General features: G+C 40.0%; 1 protein-coding gene and 1 long non-coding RNA gene across 2 annotated transcripts in view; both read left to right on the top strand.

The window, feature by feature from the left end:
• Positions 1–20,621, top strand: part of LOC140494696 (uncharacterized) — a 44,399-nt gene extending 23,778 nt beyond the window's left edge. The window contains exon 3 of the long non-coding RNA XR_011964032.1: positions 17,333–20,621. This is a non-coding gene — a long non-coding RNA (uncharacterized lncRNA). The remainder of the gene's footprint in view (positions 1–17,332) is intronic.
• A 5,481-nt stretch (positions 20,622–26,102) lies between these two features.
• Positions 26,103–27,637, top strand: part of fstl3 (follistatin-like 3 (secreted glycoprotein)) — a 41,430-nt gene continuing 39,895 nt past the window's right edge. The window contains exon 1 of the mRNA XM_072594185.1: positions 26,103–26,378. Coding sequence (XP_072450286.1) covers positions 26,294–26,378 — 85 coding nt within the window. The 5' untranslated portion in view covers positions 26,103–26,293. The remainder of the gene's footprint in view (positions 26,379–27,637) is intronic.

Raw genomic sequence — 27,637 nt, 5'->3', positions numbered from 1 at the left:
ATTACTTACAGTGTGGAAACAGGCCCTTCGGCCCAACAAGTCCACACCGCCCCGCCGAAGCGTAACCCACCCATACCCCTACATCTACCCCTTACATAACACTACGGGCAATTTAGCATGGCCAATTCACCTGACCTGCACATCTTTGGACTGTGGGAGGAAACCGGAGCACCCGGAGGAAACCCACGCAGACACGGGGAGAACGTGCAAACTCCACACAGTCAGTCGCCTGAGGCGGGAATTGAACCCGGGTCTCCGGCGCTGCGAGGCAGCAGTGCTAACCACTGTGCCACCGTGCCACCCAAATGTTTTGTTCAAGTTGTTCTCTGCACCATATTTCGATAAATGTTTTCAAAAATGTTTCCTTTTTAAGAAAAATGGTAATTAATCTGAAATAATAACAAAAAATATTGGAAATACACAGGAGTGTTTTTATTTCTCATGGGATGTGGACGTTGCTGGCTGGCTATAAACCAACTGACTCCCACAGCTACCTAGATTACACCTCTTCCCACCCTGCGCCTTGTAAAAACGCCATCCCATATTCCCAATTCCTTCGCCTTCACCACATCTGCTCCCAGGAGAACCAATTCCAATACCGAACAACCCAGATGGCCTCCTTCTTTAAAGGCTGCAATTTCCCCTCAGACGTGGTTGACGATGCTCTCCACCGCATCTCCTCCACTTCCCGCTCCTCCACCCTTGAACCCCGCCCCTCCAATCGCCACCAGGACAGAACCCCACTAGTCCTCACCTACCACCCCACCAACCTCCAGATACATTGGATCATCCTTCGTCATTTCCGCCACCTCCAAACAGACCCTACCACCAAGGACATATTTCTCTCCCCACCCCTATCAGCGTTGCAGAAAATCCACTCCCTCCGCGACTCCCTTGTCAGATCCACACCCCCCACCAATCCAACCTCCACTCCCGGCACCTTCCCCTGCAACCACAAAAAATGCAAAAAACTTGCGCCCACACCTCCCCCCTCACTTCCCTCCAAGGCCCCAAGGGATCCTTCAATATCCATCAGAAATTCATCTGCACTTCCACACACATCATTTACTGCCTCTGCTGCACCCAATGTGGCCTCCTATACATTGGGGAGACAGGCCGCCTACTTGCGGAACGTTTCAGAGAACACCTCTGGGACACCTGCACCAACCAACCCAACCGCCCCGTGGCTACACACTTTAATTCCCCCTCCCACTCCGCCAAGGACATGCAGGTCCTTGGCCTCCTCCATCGCCAGACCATGGCAACACGATGCCTGGAGGAAGAGCGACTCATCTTCCGCCTAGGAACCCTCCAACCACAAGGGGTGAATGCAGATTTCTCCAGCTTTCTCATTTCCCCTCCCCCCACCTTTTCTCAGTCCCAACTCTCAGACTCAGCACTGCCTTCTTGACTTGCAATCTTCTTCCTGACCTCTCCGCCCCCACCCCCTCTCTGGCCTATCACCCTCACCTTAACCTCCTTCCACCTATCGCATTTCCAACGCCCCTCCCCCAAGTCCCTCCTCCCTACCTTTTATCTTAGCCTGCTTGGCACACCCTCCTCATTCCTGAAGAAGGGCCTATGCCTGAAACGTCGATTCTCCTTCTCCTTTGATGCTGCCTAACCTGCTGCGCTTTTCCAGCAACACATTTTTAAGCTCTGATCCCCGCCACTGCAGTCCTCACTTTCTCCCAGCATTTGTTGCCTTCCTTGAGAAGGTGGTGGTGAGCTGCTATCTTAAACCATTGCTGTTCACATGCTGTAGGTTAACCTACAATGACTTTATGGAGAAAATTCCAGGATTTTGATCCAGCTACAGTGAAGGAACAGCAATATATTTCCAAAACAGGTTGGTAAGTGGCTTGGAGGGGAACTTGTAGATGATGGAATTCTCATGTACCTTCTGCTCTTGACCTTGGTCATGGGTTTGGAAGTTGCTGAATAACGATCTTTGATGAATTTCTGCAGTGTTTTTTTTGTAGATAGTATACACTGCTGCTACTGAGCATCAGTGGTAGAGGGAGTGGATATTTGTGGATGTGGTGCCAATCAGGTGGACTGCTTTATGCTGGAAGGTGACAGGCTTCTTGAGTGTTGTTGGAACTGCATCCACCCAGGGAAGTGGGGAGTATTCCATCACATTAGGTCAGGTGAAAGAAAAATGTTAATGCTTCAGACCAAAAATGTTGTTCCCACAAGAGTAACTAAGATACAGAGAGCTCATGGCAATCTGGATTGTGTCTAGTCAATTACTATTCCTGCACTTATTAATAAAACTCTGCAGCATATTTAAGACAGTCTGGCTGATGACAGATGTTGGAATGAAATAGGAATAGTTTTGAATATTTTGCAATGAACCAAAGAGAAACTTAACTTGGGCTGATGAATGCTGTCGGTTATCAAGAATTGCAGCCTTTTGATTTGGTCTTCTCTATATTGGGAAGGTCAGGTGCAAAATGGGTGTTCATTAAGTGAAACTCTTAAGCATTCAGTCCCTTGTCATTTCGGTTCTTCATTCCTCTCCCACTCTGGCTTCTGTGTCTTTGGCCAATTACCCTGTTCCAATAAAGCCAAATGGAAGCCCAAGAAACAGTGCCTCATTTTTATATTAATTTCCTTCCAGGCTGAACATTTAGTTCAGCAATTTCAGATCACAACCACTGTCTCCATGTTTTTGGACAGTAGCTGTTTGTAGTTATTCTCTTATTCCTATGTATATTTCCTCTAGAAAATTGTTTATCTATGTATTCTATTAATGCTCTATTTCACTTTGCAGAATCATTCCATTTGCTGCCCCTATTGCCTTCCACTCCATCACAGATCTTTCCTTTTGTTCTCTTATCCCATCCCTTCTTTCCACATCTCTACGCTTGCTTGAAACCTGTATATCTCTAACTTTTCTCTATTCTAATGTAAGTTTTGAACCTGAAATGTTGACTGTGTTTCTCTCTCCATATATGCCATTTGCTGAAGAGTCAAGAATTTTCTATTTCAGATCTTAGATTTCTATTGTGCATTTCTAATATAGATTTTGTTTTATACACATTTTGTCAAAGCTTTCACCTTGCAATCAGAATAATTCTCTGGTTCATTTCTCGGGGTAATACCTTAACCAGTTAAAGTCAGCCTGCTTTATTTAAAACTTATCCAAAATTTGATTGTTAATTGTCAGTCATCATTAATTGGTGCAATCTCCATGACAATGTCTCTATCAATCAATATCCATTTGCTAACCAATCAACATTGTCCTCTCATATGGTATAAATGTTGTTTTCCCTTTATTGTGGTATACAAGATGAAAAGAGTCAACAAAATGGCTCTTTTTTTTCAGAAAGACTCAGGTTCTATACTATCAAATGCCTCAATTTTGTTTGGTTGAAATATTTGGTGATTCAAATAAGTTTTTAAATCTACTAAGTTAGATAGAATTGAATTTTTAACTGCATCATATCAAATCTTGAGCTTTATTTTGGGAACATAGGAACAGAAGTAGGCTCTTTAACCCATCAAGCATGCCCTACATTAAAAATGATTCCAGCTGATCACACACTTCAATGCCTTTCACTCTCTATTCCCATAACCCTGTATACCTCTGGTAATCAGAAATTATTTATTTCTACCTGAAACATATTCAAAGACGGAGCTTACACAAGCCCTCAGTGGTAGAGAATCCCAAAGGTTCACAACTGTCCTAGTGGGAAACAAAAATCTCCTCATCTCAGACCTCAGTGGTATTCCTTACTTTTACATTGTACTCCTTGGTTTTAGACTCCCCAACCAGGGAGATATCTTATCTGAATCTACCTTGTCTGTCCCTTTAATTATTTTGTACATTTCACTGAGATCACCTCTCATTGTTTGAAACTCTGGAGAATACAGACAAGTTTCCCCAATCTCTGTTCATAGGCCAGTCCTGCCATCATAGGAACAAGACTGTTGAATCTTTATTGCACTCCCTTTATGGCAATGCTATCTTTCCTGAACCAAGGAGACCAAAACTGCAGTCTGCTCCAGGTGTGATCGAGACAAGTTCCTATAGAGTTGAATAGGACTTCGCTACTCCTGTACTCAAATTCTGTTGTAATAAAACTAATATTCTATTAGTCTTCCTCATAGCTTGTATGGCCTGCGTGTTAGATTTAACATTGTAATTTTGACATAATCTGCTTTTGAAGCATACTTAATACATAACATTTTTATCTTCCAGGCTCTCTAGCATATTTTTTACTTTCTGCTAGGAACCTTACTTCCTCTTAATTCAGGTACTTCAAGTTTCTATCCCTGTGGAAAAACTAGTTTTAAACCCATCCCAACAGCATAAGCAAATCTCCCTGTAAGGCGATCAGTCCCAGTCCTTTTAAAGGTGTAAGGCTTGAAGAGGTTCTAACTGCCCAGACCAAGTTCGCTTCCTCAGAAATCTGATGCCTGCTCTCCTGCACTATTTTTCCTGTCATATATTCAATTGATCAGTGGTCCTGTTCTTATGCTGACCAGCATGTGGCATTGAGGGTGATTGTGAGATTACTACTCTGGAGGTCCTGCTTTTTAATTTTCTTCCTAATTTCCCTGAAATTCATCTTCAGGAACTTATTATTCTTCCTACCTTTGTCACTCATGCCAATATGAACTATAATGTCTGGCTGAACCCCCTTCTCCAGAAGAATGTCCTGCAACCACTTCATGATATCCTTGATCCTGGTTTCAGGGATGTTCCGTACAATTCTGGAGTCATGTTTACTACCACAGAAACGGCTGTCTGATTCCCAGACAATGGAACCCCCTCAATATGGAGTCCCCTGTAATGTTTGTCTTCCATTCTTCTTTCTCTTCCCCTGCAAAGCTAAATGACCCCTGGTAATCTGGTTGGCTTGGCTGCGCTCCCCTGAGCAACCATCATCCTCACCATTTTGCAAAATTGTATACTAATAAACAATCACAAAAGACTCAGGAGACTCCTGCACTATCTGCTAGCTTTTCTTAGACAGACAATGGGTAACTATCAGTCTATCTGAATGCTCCCACTCTGTGGTATTTTGACATCCATTGATGTTGATAACGTGTGGAGCTGGAAAAGGCACAGCAGATCAAGCAGCATCAGAGAAGCAGGGGAGTCAATATTTTAGGTCGAAACCCTTCATCAGGTCCCATCGAAAGTTTATGAATGGAAACTTTGACATGCCTACTCCTCTGATGCTGCTTGACTTGCTGTGTTTTTTCCAGCTGCACACTTTATTGATTCTGCAGTCCTCACTACCTCCAACATCCCTTTATGTACCATCTGGTTGCCTCATGGTTGGACAATAGTGACTCCAGCCACTCTTCAAGTTCCAAAACCCAGAGGTCAAGCTTGTGCAGCACATCCTACAGATTTGTTTGTCTGACACATGGTACCTCCATGACTTCACTCACAACACAGGATATACACTCTTACCCCTTCTGACCTGTCATTCCATAACACTAAAACATTTTGTTCCCCTTTCAGTAGGTATGAAATTATTATGAGAACTTAAACTATCTCTCAGAAAGAAAGAAAAAAAAATGTGCAGACTTGAACACAAACTAAACACCAAATTCCGCTTTATATTTGCCAATTGGCTGTCTTCATGACATCACATCATCATTGGTCTCAGTAAAGTCAGGAGTCTCGATCTGCACCTTATTTGCTCTCCCACTCAACTCGTTCTTCTTGAGCTTTTATTTCTTGGAATAAACTTTATTCAAAACACTTTTTTCTTTTGCTTTAAATTCCCATGTTGACCCAAATTCCCAGTTCCTCATTGTGTTGCAGTCTCACTCAGATGAAATCTTTCTTACTCTAACTAGCTTACTCATTACTAGCTTTTGTTTACTGTTCATAAAAGTTTTCAATGTACATGCTAGCAAATGATGTGTTTTTTCACTTTGATACTAAGTATTAACATTTTGTGTTTCAAGAGATTTTGATGGTTTATAAACTGGTTTTGATTTTGCAATGCATATATTAAAAGTGATTTTACAGCAGGATATTAAAAAAAGTTAAAGCTAATATATGGTTCCCATAAGAGGGGAACAGGAATATAACATAACTGCTAATCAAACCAGAGAAATTTCTTCATAGGGTAATGGAGAGAATGTGGAATTTACTATCTATATGGAGTTATTGATTCATTCACACACGTCAGGAGAGACTCCATAAACGAGAAATCAATATTGTGGCAGTGTGGTGAACATGTAATTGGTGTGAGAGGAGCAAGTGTGGAATATAATTATTTTACTGCTGGCTTGCAACAGTTGATCTGATGCATAGCTGGACTTTAAATATGGCACAAGCTGTGTTTAAGTGCAAGAAAGCAGAAAGAGTGGTGCCATGGAGGTGTCTTATATGCTTAATGAGGTGGACAATATAAAGTTGCACAAGAAATTTCACTGGAGCACAGAGAGAAATCCTCCATGGAACTCACCAAAATTGACACAGCCAAGTTTTCCCCAGCTAATAAAAGAAGAGGGTTAAGCATAGAAATCAACATGTATGTCATATTTAAGAGGTGATATAATCTGATTAGGCAGATAAGGCTGTAATTTTGAAAAATTGGAAGAAACAAACCATTTGCTGGTCTTAGAGCAGAAAGGACATCATGATATGTTGCAATGCAAGTCAGTTTGGATGCAGTGGGATATGCAACCTCAAGGACGTCAATACTCTGTTAGCAATTTGTTTTTATTTTGGTTTGCAGGCTTTATGTAAGTAACATTCTTTTTTTAAAAAGCTTGGCTGAACTTTAGAATTTTAGTAATGAGTTCCTTTTATGTGTTGTCTTTTAACCAATCTGAAACAGACAAACTGTTGAAGCAGAACAAAATTTAACAACATAAACAAACCAAAGTACTGCACATGCTGGAACTTTGAAGTAAAACTAGAGTCTGTTGGAAATTGTGTGTGTGTAGCAGCAACTGTGGAACTGAGAAACAGTGTTAACATATATTCATGTTTGGTATAACTTCTTCAGAACTGAAGAACTTCAGAACTACAGTTCTAAGGAAGAATCAAACACAACTGTACATGTTAACTCTTTTCTCCCTCCACATATGCTGCCAGACCTACTGATTACTTCCAGCACTTTCTGGTTGTGAGTCAACATTTAATAGTCTTGTTTACTTCTGTTTTTGCATTGAATGTTGTAATATGTGAAATTGCTGTTTGTCTTCATTGAAGTTGACTTTATTTTAAAGCATGTACACTTAGTGCAAAATTACTTAATGTAAATTCTGACATTTCAGTTTGTTCCACAGCTAAATTCCACCAGACATGTTATTTACATTGCTTAATTTGCATGACTGGATCATTGGCAGAATGTTCAAGAATAAACAATAGTTTATAACATTTTTACTCTTTCATAAGAGATGATTCATATAAAGTAGTAAGTGGTATTTAATTCAAACTAACTTTTATTGGTTATAATTCTAGAAAAGTAATTTATTGCCTATTAATGGATTTCCTTTTCATTTTGTCTTTCTCTGTGAATAGATTTAAATATCTGGTTTTATAAAAATGGTGCTTAATGTAGATGGGTGGTCCAGTAGATTCAAATATTTTAAACTTTTTATACAGCAAGCACTTTTTGACTTTCCAACTTTTAAGAGGGAATCAATGGACTTAAAAGCTATTAAACATGCATCCTACTTGCAGTAGAAGTAAGAATTGAGTTGCCCTCAAATTCCGGAAGGTAAACAAGCCACAGAAAGGCTCAAGACCAGTGGTGGGATATCTGACATTCAATTTTTCACCCCTTAAGAGGAGAAGATCCAGACTGTGTCCACACTCTGAGCGGCTGACTGACCATACCGAAGCCCATGGACTGGTATCAGAGGCCACCTTGACTTACTGTGCTGGGACCCCCTGACTGAAGGTTATTTTCCTTGGCTTGTCTAAGGACTGCTGACAACCATGAGAAGCTTCCTAGCTTTATGTCTGTGGTAAATAGCATGTCAATTCAGCTATGCTGTGATCATGGCATACCTAGCTGTGGGGCAAGGTGCAAAAAGGTATGGCAAGGATTTGGGTTTATACTCGATGGAGTTTAGAAGGATGAGGGGGGAATCTAATTGAAACATAGTGATTACTGAATGGCCTGTATACAATAGATGTTGGGAAGATGTTTCCATTTGTAGGAGAGACAAGGACCCAAGGGCAGAGCCTTAGAGTAAAGGGAAGGCCTTTTAGAATGGAGATAAGGAGAAAATTCTTCGGCCAAAGAGTAGTGAATCAATAGAATTCCTTGCCACAGAGGCTGTGGAGGCTAGATCATTGAGTATATTTAAGACGGAGATAGATAGGTTCTTGAGTATCAAGGGTTAGAAGGAGAAAGTGGAAGAATGGGGTTGAGAAACTTATCAGCTCGATAGGCTGAATGGCCTAATTTCTGCTCCTATGTCTTATGATGTTATGGTCTAATGAGGTGAGATTTGCAGTTAATAAAATTGCCAACAAACAATAATCCCCCTTCATAGTTAACTCGCCATTGCCTAGTGAGCATCTCGCCTCTATGTCCAGAACTTAGTTACAAAATGCAATGAGCTGCTTCCAATGTTGAGAAAGGCTTTGTTAGAATTCCCACACAATTCTACCACACCATTCAGGTCCCTACAAGATTCAGTCTAATGGGTTTTCATTGTAAATTCCTATAATTTCTGAATTATTTTATGACCGCTCCTTGTATAATATTATTGGTTAGGTTGACCAATTCCTTTCCAGCTGAAATTCATGGGTGTAAATTTGAAACTGTAATAGTTCCAACAATGAATCCAAAGGCACGTCAAGCCATACGTTCCCCATTTCTGGCACAGTTAGTCCAAAAAATTCCTGTTGTTTTCTGCCGTTCAGGCAGAATTTAATTTCTTATCCATTCCCAGGTTTAACCTGAATTCCCCTACCACTCCCAACTTTGAGTTCACTAAAGACAGATGGAAGTACTCAGCAGGTTTGGCAGCATCTTTGGAAACTAAAGCATGTTTCTCTTGCACAAGTTTATCAAAACTCTTTGGAAGTTTGGCCGTAGTATGTCTTGGGATTCTTATAGACCAGTTAGATTGTCATTTCTTCAATAGCTTGAAGTTCGTCAGTTAGCATCTTTCTTGTTTGATTTCATTTTGACATTTTCTCCAAAACTAGTGCACCTACTAGTTTGGTATTATTTGTCACAGACAGATAAGTTTTAAAATAAACTTTCTCCCTATTTCTCCCTATCCCATAAGCAGATTGTTATTTAATTTTTCCCTTTTTGTTTTAAAACATTTGAGACATGTTTTCCCATTCTCTCTGCTTGTAGGCTCAGACAAAGACTGCAGCAATACTGTGGTAAAGTTAAGCGAGACGTAGTGATTTTGCACTATTAGACATGGAGGAAATCTCACAATACAGATAATTGGAACAGTAAAGAGATTATGCAATTAATAATTTAAGTAGAAACATAGAAAATAAGAACAGGATTAGTCCATTTGCCCTTAGAGCCTGCTCTGCCAGTTAATGTGATCAAAGCTGATGATCATACTCCATACTCTATTCCCACTTTTGCCCTATATACCCTTTGACCCTTTACCTCTAAGAGCTAAGTACAATAACAGCAAACAAACAACAAGAACTATGTACTACAACAATAATCAAGGGATTCCAGTTTATAACTGTTATTGCTTTAGAAATGTAATCTAAAAGTCCAAAATTGAAGTTAGCCATTTGAAATTCCTTTGTTCGAATAAATTGATTGGCTAGCCAGCAATCAAGGAATGGTAGGCAGTTTCTTCTCTTTAAAAATTTTCGAAGAGTTTTTTTTTGGAGTTTGTTTTTCTAAAGTGTGTCTTCTACCTTACTATTTTGGCAAAAGGAGGTTTTTGCTTGTAAAGTGCAAAGATATGGGCGTATGGCTGAATTTTACAGACTATCAGCTTTTCTTTGTAGCTGGATTTAAGAATGTTGATTATGGCCAGTAGATAGTGTGGAGCCGTCCAAGTAAGTAAAGAGATACTATGCGATTTACAACATACATTAATTAATTCCATGAAAGCACAAACACCCCAGGTAAAAGTAAATCAAACATGGTTGACAAAGGAAGTTAAAGAATGCATTAAATCAAAGTAAATGACTTGTAAGAATGCCAGAAAAGTGGTAAGACTGAGGATTAGGAGCAGAAGAGGAGAATCAATTTAAAAAATTAGTAAAATTTTTAAGAAATGGAAACAAAGTCACCAGGACAAATGTAGGCCCAATAGAGTTGGGGTCTGGAGAATTTATCGTGGAGAAACTAAACAGTTTCTTTGTGTCTATTTCTACAGGAGAGATCCAGAAAATATCCTGAAAATATTAAACAACCAAGGGTCTTGTGAAACTGGGAAGCTAAAAGAAATTGGAATTGGTAACAAGGTAGCTTTGTAAAGTTAAGTGGATTGAAGATTGATTAATTCACTGAACCAGATGACCTTCATCCTGGAGTGTTAAAAGGGGTTTCCATTATAAATGATATGATAAGAAGATTTGATTTAGAAAAGAATGGCAAAGTCATCATGGATTTATGGAACAATACCATGTTTGACAAACTTGTTGGAGGCTTTTAAGGATATTATTTGTAGTATCGATAAGGCAAATGTGGTGTAGTCAGATTTTCAGAAGGTTTTTGATAATGTACCATACACAAGGCTAATAAATTTGGAGCACATGAGTTTGTTGGAAATACATTAGTATGGACTGAGAATTGTTGAACAGACAGAAAGCAGAGAGCAGAAATAAACAGATAATTTTTCAGGCTAGCAGGCTGTTATTAGTGGGGTACTAGGCTGATAGGAATTTATGACAACAGCAGCCAAACCTATAATGTCTGCTTGCTCATCTTTTTCCAGACATACTTTCTATCAAGTTGTTTCGTAATAGTTTTGTGACTTTCCCTTAGATTTTGCCAAGGAATACCTAATTTTCTAGTCAAGTATCCATAATCAGCTATGAATGCGCATGAGGATGTATTGAGTTAATGTTTTGTTTCTTTTCAAAGCCTCCCCCTTAACAAAATATCAAGGTACGGGAAGTCAGATCATGATAAACATCTTATGGTGTGGTCATAGGTTCATCAATGTACTGCACTATGTTATATACTTATTTGATATTTTTATGCCCATTTATGTATCAGAGCAAATTAAAGTTGTGTAATGTTGTTGAAAGTTTTTTTGAATCATCAGCATTACTGTGGGCAGTTAAGAATGTTCCTAATACCACAATGTGGTCAGCATAGTAGATTGCAGTGAACTTTGTGGGAGAGGAGAAATCAGGCAGTAAGGAAAGAAGCATAAATTGTCAAGTCTTTTCCCACAACCAAAGCTGTGGTATAGGCATCCGTGGAGATGGAGTAGTTCTTTAAATGATTCTTGTAATTTTTCACTTTACTGTTTGATTTGGTGGATTCTATTTGAATAAAAAGTAGGAACTTGGTCTAAAAGAATCACTGTTTGGAAACAATGTGGGTGCAATAGCAAGGTGGTTATATTACAGAGCTAATAATCCAGAGGCTTAGACTAAAGATTGGGTGCTACATTTCAGTCACCTCCCCCCCCCCCCGCAAAACCCTGCCCCAGTAGCATGAGAATTTGTGATCACTATGATCACTTATTGTGACCATGAAATTACTAGAGTGTAGTAATATCCACCTGATTCATGAAACTGAACATAGGACACTTCTATAAGCAGCTCCTGCCATGATGTTCTGGTGCTTGTGATTGACTTCCAACATCCAAACTATCTCTATGCTCAGTAGGACATCAACAAGTAGAGAGTACAGAGGTCAACTCTCCTGACTTTCAATGGTCTTAATTTTGTTAGGGTTCCTTGATGCTCCTTTTGGTCAAATGCTGCCTTGATATTATGAGCAGTCACTTTCACTTCATCTGCAAATCCAGTGGTTGTAATAAGGAGCTGAGTGGTCCTAGTGTAACCCAAACTGAGCATCAGTGAGTAAGTTGGTGCAGAGTAAATGCATTATTGGGCAAATGCCATACTTCAAGCTGTAAGTAACAGTTTGGTTAGGGATGCAGGTAGTTCTGGAACACAAGTCTTCAGGCCAGCAGCCAAGACGTTATCAGTGCCCATAGGATTTGCTGTATTCAAAATTGTCACCTTGTTTCTTTATATCACATGGAGTGCATCAAATGACTTCACTGTCACTGGGTCAAACATCTGGAATTCTCTTCCAATCTGCTCAATGGGTGTACACTTCATAAACTCAAATGGTTCAAGAAAACAATTCATCACTATCTCAAAGGCAATTACAGATGGGCATTAAGTGATAACCCAGCCAATGAAGTATAGATCCCATGAGCAAAACAAACCAAATTACTGGGTGGCATATTCGGGGATCTGTACTGTTGCAGTCCAGGGACTGAACCACAGTGAATCCTCAAGGTCTAGTGCAAGCAATCCTGAGATTACATGCTGATCAATCAGGGTGGTCTTGACAGCTAAGTCTGAAAGGGATAGGCCACTGTTAATTGTGCAGGTTTGGTCGCTAATAGTCATGGGCATATCAAGTATGTTTTGTAATGGGAACTTAGTAAGATTAAACCTGAGTCGAACCTCAATGTACTGCGTCGGTGATGGAATGGTAATAGAGCTAATGGTTCATTGAAAATAATAGTGAGAGACCTTGTTGTTAATGTGTGTGGACTGGAAGCTCTCAAAGGGGATTTCAAGCAGATTACAATTGTGCTGGCCACTCCGGGAGGAAGAGTAAAAACTTGCAAGGAAATAGAAGGATAGAAAGGGAGGCAAGAGAGGAGGGGGGAGGTGGCATTTTTGATAAGGGATAGCATTACAGCTGTGCTGAGGGAGGATATTCGTGGAAATACATCCAGGGAGGTTATTTGGGTGGAACTGAGAAATAAGAAAGGGATGATCACCTTATTGGGATTGTATTATAGACCCCTAATAGTCAGAGGGAAATTGAAAAACAAACTTGTAAGGAGATCTCAGCTATCTATAAGAATAATAGGGTGGTTATGGTAGTTGTAGCAAGGCAGCCTTTGTGTGGAGCCACACAAATTGGGGAGATACTAAATGAGTATTTTGCATCAGTATTTACTGTAGAAAAGGATATGGAAGATATAGACTGTAGGGAAATAGATGGTGACATCTGGCAAAATGTCCAGATTAGAGGAGGAAGTGCTGGATGTCTTGAAATGGTTAAAGGTGGATAAATCCCCATGACCTAATCAGGTGTACCCGAGAACTCTGTGGGAAGCTGGGCCTTTTGCTGAGATATTTGTATCATTGATAGTCACAGGTGAGGTGCCAGAAGACTGGAGGTTGCCTAACGTAGTGCCACTGTTTAGGAAGGGTGGTAAGGACAAGCCAGAGAACTATAGACCAGTGAACATGACGTCGATAGTGGGCAAGTTGCTGGAGGGAATCCTGAGGGACAGGATGTACGTGTATTTGGAAAGGCAAGGACTGATTAGAGATAGTCAACATGGCTTTGTGTGTGGGAAATCATGTCTCACAAACTTGATTGTGTTTTTTGGGGAAGTAACAAAGAGGATTGATGAGGGCAGAGTGGTAGATGTGATCTACATGGACTTCAGTAAGGCGTTTGACAAGGTTCCCCATGGGAGAGTGGTTAGCAAAGTTAGGTCTCACGGAATACAGGGAGAACTAGCCATTTGGATACAGAACTGACTGAAAGGTGGAAGACAGAGGGTGGTGATGGAGGGTTGTTTTTCAGACTGGAGGCCTGTGACCAGTGGAGTGCCACAATGATCAGTGCTGAGTCCTCAACTTTTTGTCATTTACATAAATGATTTGGATGTAAGCATAAGAGGTACAGTTAGTAAGTTTGCAGATGACACCAAAATTGGAGGTGTAGTGGACAGCAAAGAGGGTTACCTCAGATTACAACAGGATCTTGACCAGGTGGGCCAATGGGCTGAGAAGTGGAAGATGGAGTTTAATTCAGATAAATGCGAGGTGCTGCATTTTGGGAAAGCAAATCTTAGCAGGACTTATACACTTCATGGTAAGGTCTTAGGGAGTGTTGCTGAACAAAGAGACCTTGGAGTGCAGGTCCATAGCTCCTTGAAAGTGGAGTCGCAGGTAGATAGGATAGTGAAGAAGGCATTTGGTATGCTTTCCTTTATTAGTCAGAGTATTGAGTACAGGAGTTGGGAGGTCATGTTGTGGCTGTACAGGACATTGGTTAAGCCACTGTTGGAATATTGTGTGCAGTTCTGGTCTCCTTCCTATCGGAAAGATGTTCTGAAACTTGAAAGGGTTCAGAAAAATTTACAAGGATGTTGCCAGGGTTGGAGGATTTGAGTTATAGGGAGAGGCTGAACAGGCTAGGACTGTTTTCCCTGGAGTGTTGGAGGCTGAGGGGTGACCTTATAGAGGTTTACAAAATTATGAGGGGCATGGATAGGATAGATAGACAAAGTCTTTTCCCTGGGGTCTGGGAGTCCAGTACTAGAGGGCATAGGTTTAGGGTGAGAGGGGAAAGATATAAAAGAGACCTAAGGGGCAACGTTTTCACACAGAGAGTGATACGTGTATGGAATGAGCTGCAGATGAAGTGGTGGAGGCTGGTACAATTGCACCATTTAAGAGGCATTTGGATGTGTATATGAATAGGAAGGGTTTGGAGGGATATGGGCCGGGTGCTGGCAGGTCGAACTAGGGTGGGTTGGGATATCTGGTCGGCACAGACGGGTTGGACCGAAGGGTCTGTTTCCATGCTGTACATCTCTATGACTCTAGAAAGTTCCAGAGTCGTGGGCTCCGGGGCTAAAATAAACAAATTAATTTTATATGAAGGAGCTCACTGAAACAGGGTGAGGCTGGAAGTTCAGAGCCACAGGAGCAGCAACAGAAAAGGAAACATCAAAAATGGGGGAAAACATCAATGGTAATCAAAGTTACAACATCACCATATTGGATTGAACTTTCAATCAGCCAATCAGTTCATAAAATGGCTGGAACCGCATAGAAAATAGGAAGAGTTAGTTAAATGTTTTTTTCTACAGAAACAGTTTGTAACATTCACTTTGAGGACACGGAAAGGGCAATTGCCTTGACTAATTAAACAGTGCTACCCACCTGCCTTCGATTCTTCATTATTCTGGAAGGCAGTGATTGTCAGAGAATGTAGATAACAAATGATAACCACAAGCAATCAGCATTATTATTATTTCCCACTGATTGCTACCTTATCAGTAAGTTCAACAAGTTTTATGGTATTAAGGAAAATAAACACTGAGTCTGATGTTCCTGTTTGGCAATGAAATCTAGAGCAAGGACTGAAAGGCAATGCTTAGAAACTGATACAGCCTCGCCAACATCCGCTGTAATAGTTTATTCTGATGTGCAGGCCCCTGAGGTGCATGCAGAACAGCAGCTTCCTGTGTCAGCACACCATCCAACATGCGCAGAACCTCCCAATGGCTGTGCAGGCAGCTTAGGAAGAACATCAATCCTCCCAGGAAAAATAAGTGTGTACAATGCATTTAATGGTGGCTTATTGGGAGAAGTTTCATCCAAGAGAAGTGTAGACACCTTGTTTATTTGGTAAGGTTACATACCTCAAAGTTCCTCGAGTCATGATAATGACCTCCTTGGGAAAGTTCCATGCCACAATGTGTGAGAGCATAACATTCAGTTTGATTGTTAAGGATGTGAAGATTAGGGTGGCCTGGTGGCTCAGTGGTTAATCCTGCTGCCTCACAGCACCAGGAACCAAGATTCAGTTCTAGCCTTGGGTGACTTTGGAGTCTGCACGTTCTCCCAGGGTCTGTATGGATTTCTGCCAGGTAGTCTGGTTTCCTCCCACAGTCCAAAGATGTGCAGGTTAGGTGGATTGGCCTTGCTTTATTTTTTTTTTTAAAAAGCCCATAGTGAGCAGGGATGTGGAGGTTAGGTGGGTTAGCCATAGTTAAAAACCCCGTGCCAGATTATGGGAATGGGATGGAGGTATGGGACTGGATTGGATGCTGTTTGGAGGGATGACACAGATTCGATGGGCCGAATGACCTCTTTCTGCATGGGAGGAATTCCATGAAGCTTCAGGATTTCCATCAAAAAACATTATGCCACACTTTTTCCGATAGATTGTTTGCTCGTGGAACCATAACCTGCATATGTCTGCTCATGGAGCTAAAATTTGCCTGCCTCCACTCTTGAGCTAGAAATAGGAAAATCCCCGCAATTAGTTTTAAAGCATTTCTGTCAGGCAATAGTAAACCTCATGATTTACTACCATAATGCATTTTAATTAGAGAAGTACCAGGAAACATATGGTCAGATGATTAAGAAACATTGAAATATTTTGTATGTTTCCAAAAATATCAGACAGATAGTTGGATGATTTGAAAACTGTGAATAAATTAATGTATCTTTTATATTAAAAATGTGGCAACCAAATTGATTTGTGACATAATGCCACACTTTAAAATGGCTACATACCGTATTTATTTTAAAATCATCCAAATGAAACTTTAGGAAGTGTCTTCATTATTGAAACATTACAATCAAATTAGAGAGAATGGTAACAGTCTGGAACTGAAGTGGATAACAGAGAATTGACAATAAACAAAATGGCATATTTTACTTGAAGATTCAGATGAAGAGTCTCCAGGCATAACTGGAAAATAACTAGATCCATAAACAATTCCTTTCTGACAAGCTTAAAAACAGATCCTTAAGGCAAAACAATATTTGAAAATGCATGATAGTTTAAAGTTGGCATTCCGGCATTACCTGCCAAGCACATGTTTTCAGGGCTGCGTCTTTGCAGACTTTTGTGGTTTAATATTTTTTTAACTGATCAACTGATTAATAAGGAAGTGATTATGTTAAAGTAGTACAGGATGGATCAATTATAATCCAATATAACGGAAATCTAACACTGTCACACCATTGCTCGATAAAGAAAAGGGTCAACTTCTTCTCAGAATAATGAATAGGCTCTGTACCTAAGTTACCATAGGGTACAGTAGCTTACTTCTAATCAACAAACAATTAAGTAGTTCCTGTTTTTCTTAATTTTAATTGTTACAATAATTGGGTACAATTGGATATTATCTCAACAACATGTTCCTTAAAAATTTGGGAGAGTTTTTTTTAATGCTTTTCTTGTTCTACTCAACCACACATTAGGGAGAAATAAATAATTTTACATAAATAAATATAGTATAGTAATTTATTGGTTCACATATTTATGAAAATACAGTAAAATGTGAATATAATTAATGTGGCATCATTTTACTTACTTAAATTACAAAGAAGAAATAATGGATATAATTTTAAGACAAATTTCATTTTTTGTTCCAACCACAGCTTCTTGATGTCATAAGTGGCTAGGGGACGTGTCTTATTCCACAGCTGCCAAAGCTATCACTGAGGCCACAATACCAAGGAGGAAGCACGCTGAAATAGCTGCACTGACAGGATCCAGAACACCGCCTCTGCCAAAACTACCTCATTGTTACCAATACTCCAGACACATCCATAACCAAGGCACTGTCTAACCTCTCGACGACCAGGGCCCATTCTCAACTTCAGAGGACTGAAGGACCGCACAAATTAACTCTCGAGGATCAAGGGATCATTCACTCCACTGCCATTGCACATGCCACCAAAACATCAGAGGAAAAGAACTGACCTCAATCTATTGACACTGGAACAGTTTCTCAAGCCACGACCACCATGGCCGCAAGGAATGGACCGCATCCACTACTCAACAGTTTGCCGCAACCTCTCTCCACCAACATAGCCACAGAAAGAAGAAAAAATGAATTTAATGCAAAAGTTAAATTAATTTTTTTAAATATGCTGAAATGGGCAGAGTTTTGTTACAGATCTTACAGCCATCATTCTACAACAAGGATCTGATCTACATACTAGTTGTATATTTGCCTACAATTTGAAAGTATGAGATCCCACTGACTTTTGAATGCCATATTAAACCGAGATCTCCTTGCCTATTCAGGTGACTGTTAAAGATGTAATCTTCAGTTCAGTATAAAAAATGAGTGCTGCTCATGTCCTGAAGAACATTGGTTCATCAAACAGTGCTCCTAAACCAAACTTACTAGTTAGTTATTGCTTTTGCAAATTTACCTTTTTTGGTCTGGCATAACAAATAATATACTTTAAAAAAAAATTAATTAGCTTTGAGGTGTTTTGAGACATCCTGATCAAGCGGATAGCATTATATAAATGTAAGATCTTCCTTAGAACAAAACACAGAACAGTACACCAGAGGAAACAGGCCCTTTGGCCCATCATGTCTTTGCTGACTATGATACAATTTTAAACTAATCCTGTCTGCCTGTACATGGTTTGTATCCCTCTATTCTCTGCTTGTTCATGTGTCTGTCTGAATGTGAACTTTGGCATCGTATCTGCTTCTGCCTTCTCTCCTGGCAGCACTCTGGATAAAAGACTTACCTTGCACATCTTCTTTATACTTTCCCTTTATACTTCCATGTCCCTCATAATTTTGTATACTTCTATCAGGTCTCCCCCTCACCCTCTGATGATGTTGCAAAAACAACCCAAGTCTGTCCAACCATGCATTCTAGGCTAATACACTCCAATTCAGGCAACATCCTGGTAAACTCTTCTGCACAGTCTCCAAAGCCTCTATATCCTAAGGCAACTAGAACTGCACATGTACTCCAACTGTGGCCTGACCAAAATCTTACAATTGCAGTATGACTTGCTAGATTTTAGCTCAGTACCCCAACCGATGAAGGTGTACCTTCTTTACCATCTTATTCACTTGTGTTGCCACTCTTGGGGAGCTGTGGATTCAGATCCCAAGATCACTGTGTGTAAAAGATTATGAGTCCATTTTGTATTCTGCTCTGTTTTTTTCTGGATCTTTTTGTTTAAGCTTTTACATTGAATCATAAAACAATTATGGCACAGAAAGAGACCTGTCATGTCCATGCCTGTTTTTTTCCAACAGCAACTCCTTTAGTCCCACTACGACACCCTTTCCAAATGATCCATCTTTTTTTTTTCCTCTGTGAAAGCTTATCCAGTTCCCTTGTGAAAGTCATGAATTAATTTGACTCTGCCAAACTGTGCCCATTCAGGATCCTAAACCTTTACTTTAAAACAAAAGCTTTTCTCATGTTGCCATGGGTTCTCTCACCAATTCTCAAACATTCAATCCAACAGGAATAGCTTCTCTCTATCTACTCTGTTCAGACCCCCCATCATAATTTGGAATGTTTTTCCAATTTTTTTTAATGATGAGAAGAATCTTAGTCTCTCAAATTTATCATTGGAACCATTTTCATAAATGTTTTCTAGATGCTTTCACATGCATTTAAGAGATTATTATTCAGAATGTAACACACATTAAGGTTTAGTATTTTATGAAGGTTCAATGTAACTTCCTTGCCATAGTACCTCTATTTAACAAGCTCTGAATGTTGTTTGTCTTTTTAAAATTAAATTCTGAACTAAAATACAGCAGATGCTGGAAATCTTAAATAAATACAGAATGAATAAGTGCTAAGGAAAAGCATCTGTGGAGAGAGGAACAGAGTGGTTGTTTCAAACTGGACCCTTTCATCAGACAGATTCAAATGGTGCGTTTTGGACCATTTTTTTCAACCAGCCCTGCATAAAGACCACAGCTTTTTACATTTATTTATTTTTGGACGATGGACCAAAATGGGCAAAGGATACTGCTTTAAACCATGGAAACTCTAGAAGGAAATGTTGCAGTTTTAAAACAAGTCACTGAAACTCATTGTGAGTTGTATTTACATTGTTGCTTGGTTCACACAGTGGGAAAAGATTGCTGGATTCATCCACACAATGGGCATGTGGTCAGGGCAGCTTTTCCCAGAGGCAGTCTGGTTGATTTGGTTTTCACTCATGACCGGGTATATGGTTCAAAGGAGGTCAGCATGACAAAAACTCTGACACACTCCTGAGTAAGTGGACGGCCTATGTGTGAACAACACAATAGCAGAAAGCCTCCAGACTCTAAAACGTCAGCATCATCTCTCTCCTTGATGAGAAATAACAAGGAATTGGGAGATAGTTAGCTATTCTGTCTCACTATTTGCCATAGGCTTGCTGCTTCTAACCAATATTAAGAGACTGAATAATTAGTGTGCCAACCTACATTCTTTCTAATGTTTCTAGCCGCTGTGTGGACCTCCAAGCTCCATGCATGGCAGCAGCTGGAAAACCTGAAATTGAATACATCGGCAGAGTGTCAGCCAATTGGTGTGAGTAGACCTATGAAGTAGTTGCACAGGCACATTAGTACAAACCATCCTGTGTCCTCAGTAAAGCACTGAAGTGACTTGGAAAGAAGAAACTCCGAGATGAGAAGGACTCAGAAGAAGCAAAAGTCCATCCCATTGAGTACTTTGCTCTGGTGTTATTGAACAGAGTTCCCCTGGGTTTTTCTTTTTCCTTTGCCCATAACATCTTTTCTTTTCATTTGCTTATCTGTGTCTGTCTGTTTGAGTGTAAAGGTTTAAGAGTGGTAGAATTTAAGTTAAAGTGTTATTGTCTGATTTTGTTTTTGTTTGCCTGTGGTACTGTTATAAACAGTAGTTTCTTGTTACATATAAAAATCTGGTTGTTTTATTAATCTTTGTACACAATTTGTCTGACAGACTAAGTTAAAAATCACAACACCAGGTTATAGTCCAACAGGATTAATTGGAAGCACGAGCTTTCAGAGCACTGCTCCTTCATCAGGTGGTTTTTCCACAACTACCTGATGAAGGAGCAGCGCTCCAAAAGCTAATGCATCCAATTAAACCTGTTGGACTATAACCTGGTGTTGTGTGATTTTTAACTTTGTACACCCCAGTCCAACAACAGCATCTCCAAAAGATAAATTGTGGATTTTGAGTAATTTGATTTAAAAATCAACTCTAGTGAAACCCCAGGATTAGTAGAGCTCAAGTATCAGTACACTTTTCCAATAATTTGTGACACCTACCACTATCAAGATTTGGAGATGCCAGTGTTGGACTGGGGTGTACAAAATTAAAAATCACAACACCAGGTTATAGTCCAACAGGTTTAATTGGAAGCACACTAGCTTTCGGAGCAACGCTCCTTTATCAGGTTGTAGTGGAGAGCTTAATCCTAACACAGAATTTATAGAAAAAATTTACAGTGTGATGAAACTGAAATTATACATTGAAAAATTGATTGTCTGTTAAGTCTTTCATCTGTTAGAATACAATGATAGTTTCACTTCTTGCATGTGTAAATCACAAAGCCTTTTTTTTAAAAAGTTGCATTCTTGGGTTAGCTGTTAACAATGGTGATAGACAATATGTTGAAGGTGTTGGCCCCCTGTGTTGCCTGTCTATGCCATGATATTTTGATTGATTCTAATCTAAAAAGTGAGATAACGGAGTTCTACATGATTGCATGCAGTTTTTGAGCAAAGTACAATCTAACCTTGCAAGTACAAATTCACCCCACAAAGTGTATGTGTGTGTGTGTGTAGTGAGTGCAGAGTGTCTTAAGTCTGTGAGGGGGTGCATGTGTAGGAGTGTGTGTTTGTCTGTAAGGGTGTGCGTGGGTGTCTGTGTGAGTGTATGTGTGTATAGGAGTGCCTGTGTGTGAGAGAGAGAGAGAGTGCGCATGTATGGGTACCGAACTTAGCTATCAGCCTCTTCTCGGCCACTTTTCTTTGCTGCCTGTCCCGAAGTCCACCTTGGAGGATGGTCACCCAAAGGTCCAAGGCTGAATGTCCTGAACCACTGAAGTGTTCCCCAACTGGGAGGGAACCCTCCTGTCTGTTCTGTACCCAAAGGGAGGGCCTCAACCGGGACCTTGGACTCATGTCACATTACAGGTGACCACTATTGCACTATACACACACACACAGATACTCCTAAACACACACACACTCACACACAGGCACTCCTATACACACATACACACGAACAGACATGCACACAGACACACACACTCCCACACTCTCACATGCACACCCTCACAAACTTAAGACACTCTGCACTCAATACACACACACCTACACTTTCTCACACTCAACCCCCAACCCAGACAGACACACACACAGACAAAGACCCACATGCACACATATTTTGTGTGGTGAATTTGTACTTTTAGGGTTACATTGCACTTTGCTCAAAAACTGCATGCATTCATGTAGAACTCTGAGCTCAAAAACTGAATGAACTTATGTAAAACTCTGTTATCTCACTTTTTAGATTAGAATCAATCTAAACATCATGGCATAGACAGAGAATACAGGGGGCCAACACCTTCAACATATTGTCTAGCTATCACCATTGTTAACAGCTAACCCGAGAATGCAACTTTTTAAAAAAAAGGTTTTGTGATTTACACATGAAAGAAGTGAAACAATCACAGTATTCTAAAGATGAAAGGCTTAACAGACAACCAATTTTTCAATGTATAATATCAGTTACATCACACTAAATTTTTGCTATAAATTCTGTGTGTTAGGATTGAGCCCTCCACTACCACCTGATGAAGGAGCAGCACTCTGAAAGCTAGAGCTTCCAATTAAACCTGCTGGACTATAACCTGGTGTTGTGTGATTTTTACCTTTGTACCACTATCAATAATGTGTTCACATTTACCCATAGTTCACTATGTTTCAGTGTTTTCTTTAGAACTGTATCCGTGATTGGATATTGTCTCACCTGGTTCTTCCTACCAAAATGTAATACTTCACACATCAATCTTAGTATCAGCTCATTCTACCAGCCCATCCATGACATCTATTACTATCATCCCCAAAAGTTCACAATACTTCTAATTTTTGAATTTGTGTCATTAAGATACTTGAAATGATACAATTAACCCCACTCTGTACCTACCTTCATGTTGGAAAAATAACTGTTCACCACTCTCTCTGTTTCCAGTCATTGGGCCATCTTGGTATTCATGCCACTTTTTCTTTCTTGCTAGGTTTGTAGCTCAGGTTAAGGTTTAGGGTGTAGGTTTGCTCGCTGAGTTGTAGATTTGATATCCAGATGTTTCATTACCTGGCTAGGTAACATCATCAGTGGCAACCTCCAAGTGAAGCGAAGCTGTTGTCTCCTGCTTTCTATTTATATCTTTCTCCTGGATGGGGTTCCTGGGGTTTGTGGTGATGTAATTTCCTGTTCATTTTCTGAGGGGTTGATAGATGGTATCTAGATCTATGTGTTTGTTTATGGCATTGTGTTTGGAGTGCCAGGCCTCTAGGAATTCTCTGGCAACGAACAGGAAATGACATCACCACAAGCCCCAGGAACCCCATCCAGGACAAACATATAAATAGAAAGCAGGAGACAACAGCTTCGCTTCACTTGGAGGTTGCCACTGATGATGTTACCTAGCCAGGTAATGAAACGTCTGGATATCAAACCTACACCCTAAACTTTTTCTTTCATTCCAAGAGCATCAACTTTTCTGACAAGTCAACTATGTAGCACTTTATGAATTTTGATTTGGAAATCTACCACACGAACAACATTGAAAAGAAAATCAAGTTAATTTAACACAATTTACTTTTAATAAGTGCATCTTGACCAGGCTTTCTTTAATTAACCAAGACTCATCCAAGTTAATTTTGTTGTGGTCAATCATTTCTATAAGCCCTTCCACCACTGAGTTGCCTAGCCTTGGATTTATCCATCTTGTCAATTTTCTTTTTCACATTTTTCTTTTGATTGCGACTCATCTTGTGAATTATAAACAACAATTGCAGGAATTATTTTCCCCCCTTTATCAAGTAATATGTCATTTCAAAAGGCTCCTTCTAAGTGAACTCAGCCTGATTTAAAACAGCGTCAGACTGAAGAGGTAAACTGGTAAAGGTCTGTGACTATCGCCCTTTCTCTATTTTGTTTTATCCCACCCAGTGCTTCTCACCATAACTTTGCAGACATCCTAAAGATGGTCTTAATTAAGAAAGACCAGCTTTAGAAACATGGGCCCCAGAGTGAGTTGATGGCAGTCCTTTAGAAGTTTGGTATTAAAAACATAACACTACCATTGGAAACAGAATGCTCGCCAATTCATTTTCCTCCTGCTGTAATAGTTTGCACATGTGGCAATTTGTTTCAGAACAAACTGCATAAACCTGACCTTAACCTAAAATAACAGGTTGAAAAGCAGTCTGTGGTGCACACAGTTGCCTACAATGTGAAGCTGCTGGTGTTTCTGGGTGAAGTCTATACCTTATTGACCAACCTAAGAACCGAACTTGTTTTTCTCAATGTTCTTTAAAAACAGTATCTGTTCCAAAAAATTTGTTTAATGTCTTTATTGACACAAGTTACATAATGAGAAAAGTGACTGGGTGCCAACATACACTGTCTGTTACATAGTAACTGTGTCCATTCACTGACCCCACAAAATTATAGCAGTTGTGCATATATTACAATCAGTTACAACACGGTAACTTAACGGAAAGGTACAGGTCAAGTTGCGAACTGTTCATTTGAAACAATTAGTGATTTGATGCCAATGGTGAATGATTACTTCTGATACACTCCTTATATTTTATTTGTGCAATATTACATGAATATTTTGAATTTACTTTGGGACTGCTGTTTCTGTTTTGACACTGCTCACAAGTTAATGGGCGCAGGGAGGAACCGAAAACCCTATTTTGTGGAAGGTGTTTACAGAATTTAACTTGGGTGAGACAGTTAGTACAGGATCCAGTGTACTAAGTTGATGAAGGAAGTAGTAAATTTGAATAATATCAATTGGGTAAGATGCCCACAAGATATCAAGTAGTCCGGGGTTTAGGTGGAGTCGGGGGCAGCTCACTTTGATTCGGGATGATAAATTATAGCAAATGAACTACCTTCATGTAAAACAACGCCGTGAAAGAGACTAATTGTAGGAGTCATGAAGAAATATGCTGATGCCTCAAAGTCGTACAGTTGAGGCACCACTAATTTCCGGACAAGTGAGCAAAGTATATGTATTGCAGAATATTATTTCGAAGTAGATATACATTAATGCAGTTTAGAGTTTATAAAACTGAACACTTACGACAATGAATATTTGTAGATGTGTTCTTCCCAGACTATTGTATGTTTAATCCTGGTAATTTACATTAATGACATGAATTTGAAAACACTTCTGTTTGAATTATCTATAATGGCGACAGGACTATCCCTAAGACGGTAACGAAGGAGGCTCACACTTATACGATTGCTACTTTAAAACTTTATCAGACTTCAATTGACTAAAAGATGTATCTAAAGGCGCGTTTAGCACGACCATAATGTTCATTTCTGTGCTATTTGAACAATTTCCTCTGTGCTCAGTACAGTGCAACAGATTCATAAACTCTGTTGTTTTTCGTACGGTTCTTCCAGGAGAAAGCTAAATCAATTTGTTTGGATGCTGAAAGAAAGCTGTGTGTTATATTTTCTTTTCAGTCACGAATTTGGACGAATGTGGGACAATACAATTTGTCAGATTTATTTTTCGAGCGGTCCTACTTTGGAGTCCGTTGTTTATCGTAGTGCGAAATGGGGAGTGCTGCAAAATCTGAGGGAATATCCCATACAAAATAACACCACACTCGGAGTCCCAGGCAAATATTTGGGTACATCAGACCAGAGGACCCGGGAATCATGTGAAACCAATTCTAAGAATAAATCATTGTCACAACCAACTCAACGCCGAGGTAAAGGCAGGCAGAAATTCCTGTCTGTTTCCGATCGGCAAGTTATTGTTTGGGACTGCTAGGCTGGTTTGTTGCTTGTAATTTCAAGACAGATATTAGAAAGGCGTCCTTTCTTTGTACAGTTCAAAGCGAACAGCTGAATTTATCCTTAAAAGCTCCTCAGATACAACCAGTGAGAAAATCGGGAAATCGGGTAAGCTTTGGGTAGGCAAACAGTGAAATCAATCCTTCGGAGTTTAGTTTGAAGGAAATGTTGACTAAGAGTCAGAGCACAGTAAAGGTGACCTCGCTGGCTTGGATGCTGGCGGGGAGACTAAACTTGTTCTGGTTGAAATCCAAAGCGCTGGGGCGTGGTTTGAGATAAGATAAAATATTGCAAAGGGAAAAGAGAAAAAAAAATGTTTTGCCTCTCACCCCACTGGCTGTTGTTTCCCGCCCACCCGGGAACACGTCTGCTCTATCCGCCCATCAAGTCGATATATTTAAAGACCAGTTGGGAAATCACAGCTCACATTCGTTGTGAAAAGTGAGGTCTGACCTTGCAGAAGAAACCCTTTGACTGGTTTTTTCCCTCGTCGTTTTGCTTGCTCGTTTTCCCTTCGTGCCTTGTCACCATGCGTCTGTTAACGAAGAACATGTTCACCACCCCCTTCATGTTTGCAATCCTGTGTCATTTCATCGGCGACAACCCCTCTTACGGTAAGAAGCGAATCATGTTATTTTAAATCATTTTTCTCCTCTTTTACAGAACTTATCATAAACATATGTTGCAATTCTAAAACGATCACAAAGAGTTCACGTCCACTTCTCTGAAATCAGGAAAATTTGGAAATAATGTTGCTCCTCTGGGGTGAAAATGGACAGTTGGAAAAGTCAGCTGTAACAACAAAAAAAAGTGTAAAGTTACTAACTGAAGTCGTTAGGACTGGGCGGGTTAAAAGAAGTTAAAAATGTGTTGCTGGAAAAGCGCAGCAGGTCAGGCAGCATCAAAGGAACAGGAGAATCGACGTTTCTTCTTTTCCTGAGAAGGGTTTATGCCCGAAACGTCGATTCTCCTGCTTCTTTGATGCTGCCTGACCTGCTGCGCTTTTCCAGCAACACATTTTTAAGCTCTGATCTCCAGCATCTGCAGTCCTCACTTTCTCCGGGTTAAAAGAAGTTCACAATATATGCGTGCAGCGACAACTAGTGTTATAGGCAGGTTCTATACTCAACAGCAACTCTGCCACACGTGGGTTGAAATCGTAAAAATGTTTTTTCATGGAAATGGATCGTAAACCGTTGTATTAGGAACAGCAAAATGCCCAGCAAAACGAGCAGTGTCTACTAGAGTTATTTTAATGGAAGATTCTCTCCATACTTGTGAAGGACACCCCGTGCCTAAGGTTATACTGTTCCTAGTTTCAGATGCTGACTGATTTGCTGTGTGTTTTTAAAATAATCTGATTTTATTTTCTGTACGAAAATACACACTGGCATTTTAAAAATTACTTATACTCGATATTATTAACAGAGATTAAAGTAGATTTATTCGTGAAAACGTAAATAAAAGCAATATATCGCGGATGCTGGAAATCTGACTTAAACAAAACATAGCTCCTTGAAAGTAAGTAGATAGGATAATGAAGAAGGTGTTTGGTATGCTTTCCTTTATTGGGAGGTCATGTTGCGGCTGTACAGGACATTGGTTAGGCCACTTTTGGAATATTGCATGCAATTCTGGTCTTCCTTATGGGAAGGATATTGTGAAACTTGAAAGGGTTCAGAAAAGATTTACAAGGATGTTGCCAGGGTTGGAGGATTTGAGCTATAGGGAGAGGTTGATTAGGCTGGGGCTGTTTTCCCCGAAGGGTGACTTTATAGAGGTTTATAAAATCATGAGGGGCATGGATAGGGTAAATAGACAAGGTCTTTTTCCCTGGGGTGGGGCAATCCAGAACTAGAGGACATAGGTTTAG

This window comes from Chiloscyllium punctatum, chromosome 24 (genome assembly GCF_047496795.1).
Source record: "Chiloscyllium punctatum isolate Juve2018m chromosome 24, sChiPun1.3, whole genome shotgun sequence".
Lineage (NCBI taxonomy): Eukaryota > Metazoa > Chordata > Chondrichthyes > Orectolobiformes > Hemiscylliidae > Chiloscyllium > Chiloscyllium punctatum.
Note: the sequence above shows the minus strand (reverse complement) of the source record. Positions and strands in the feature narration are given on the sequence as shown.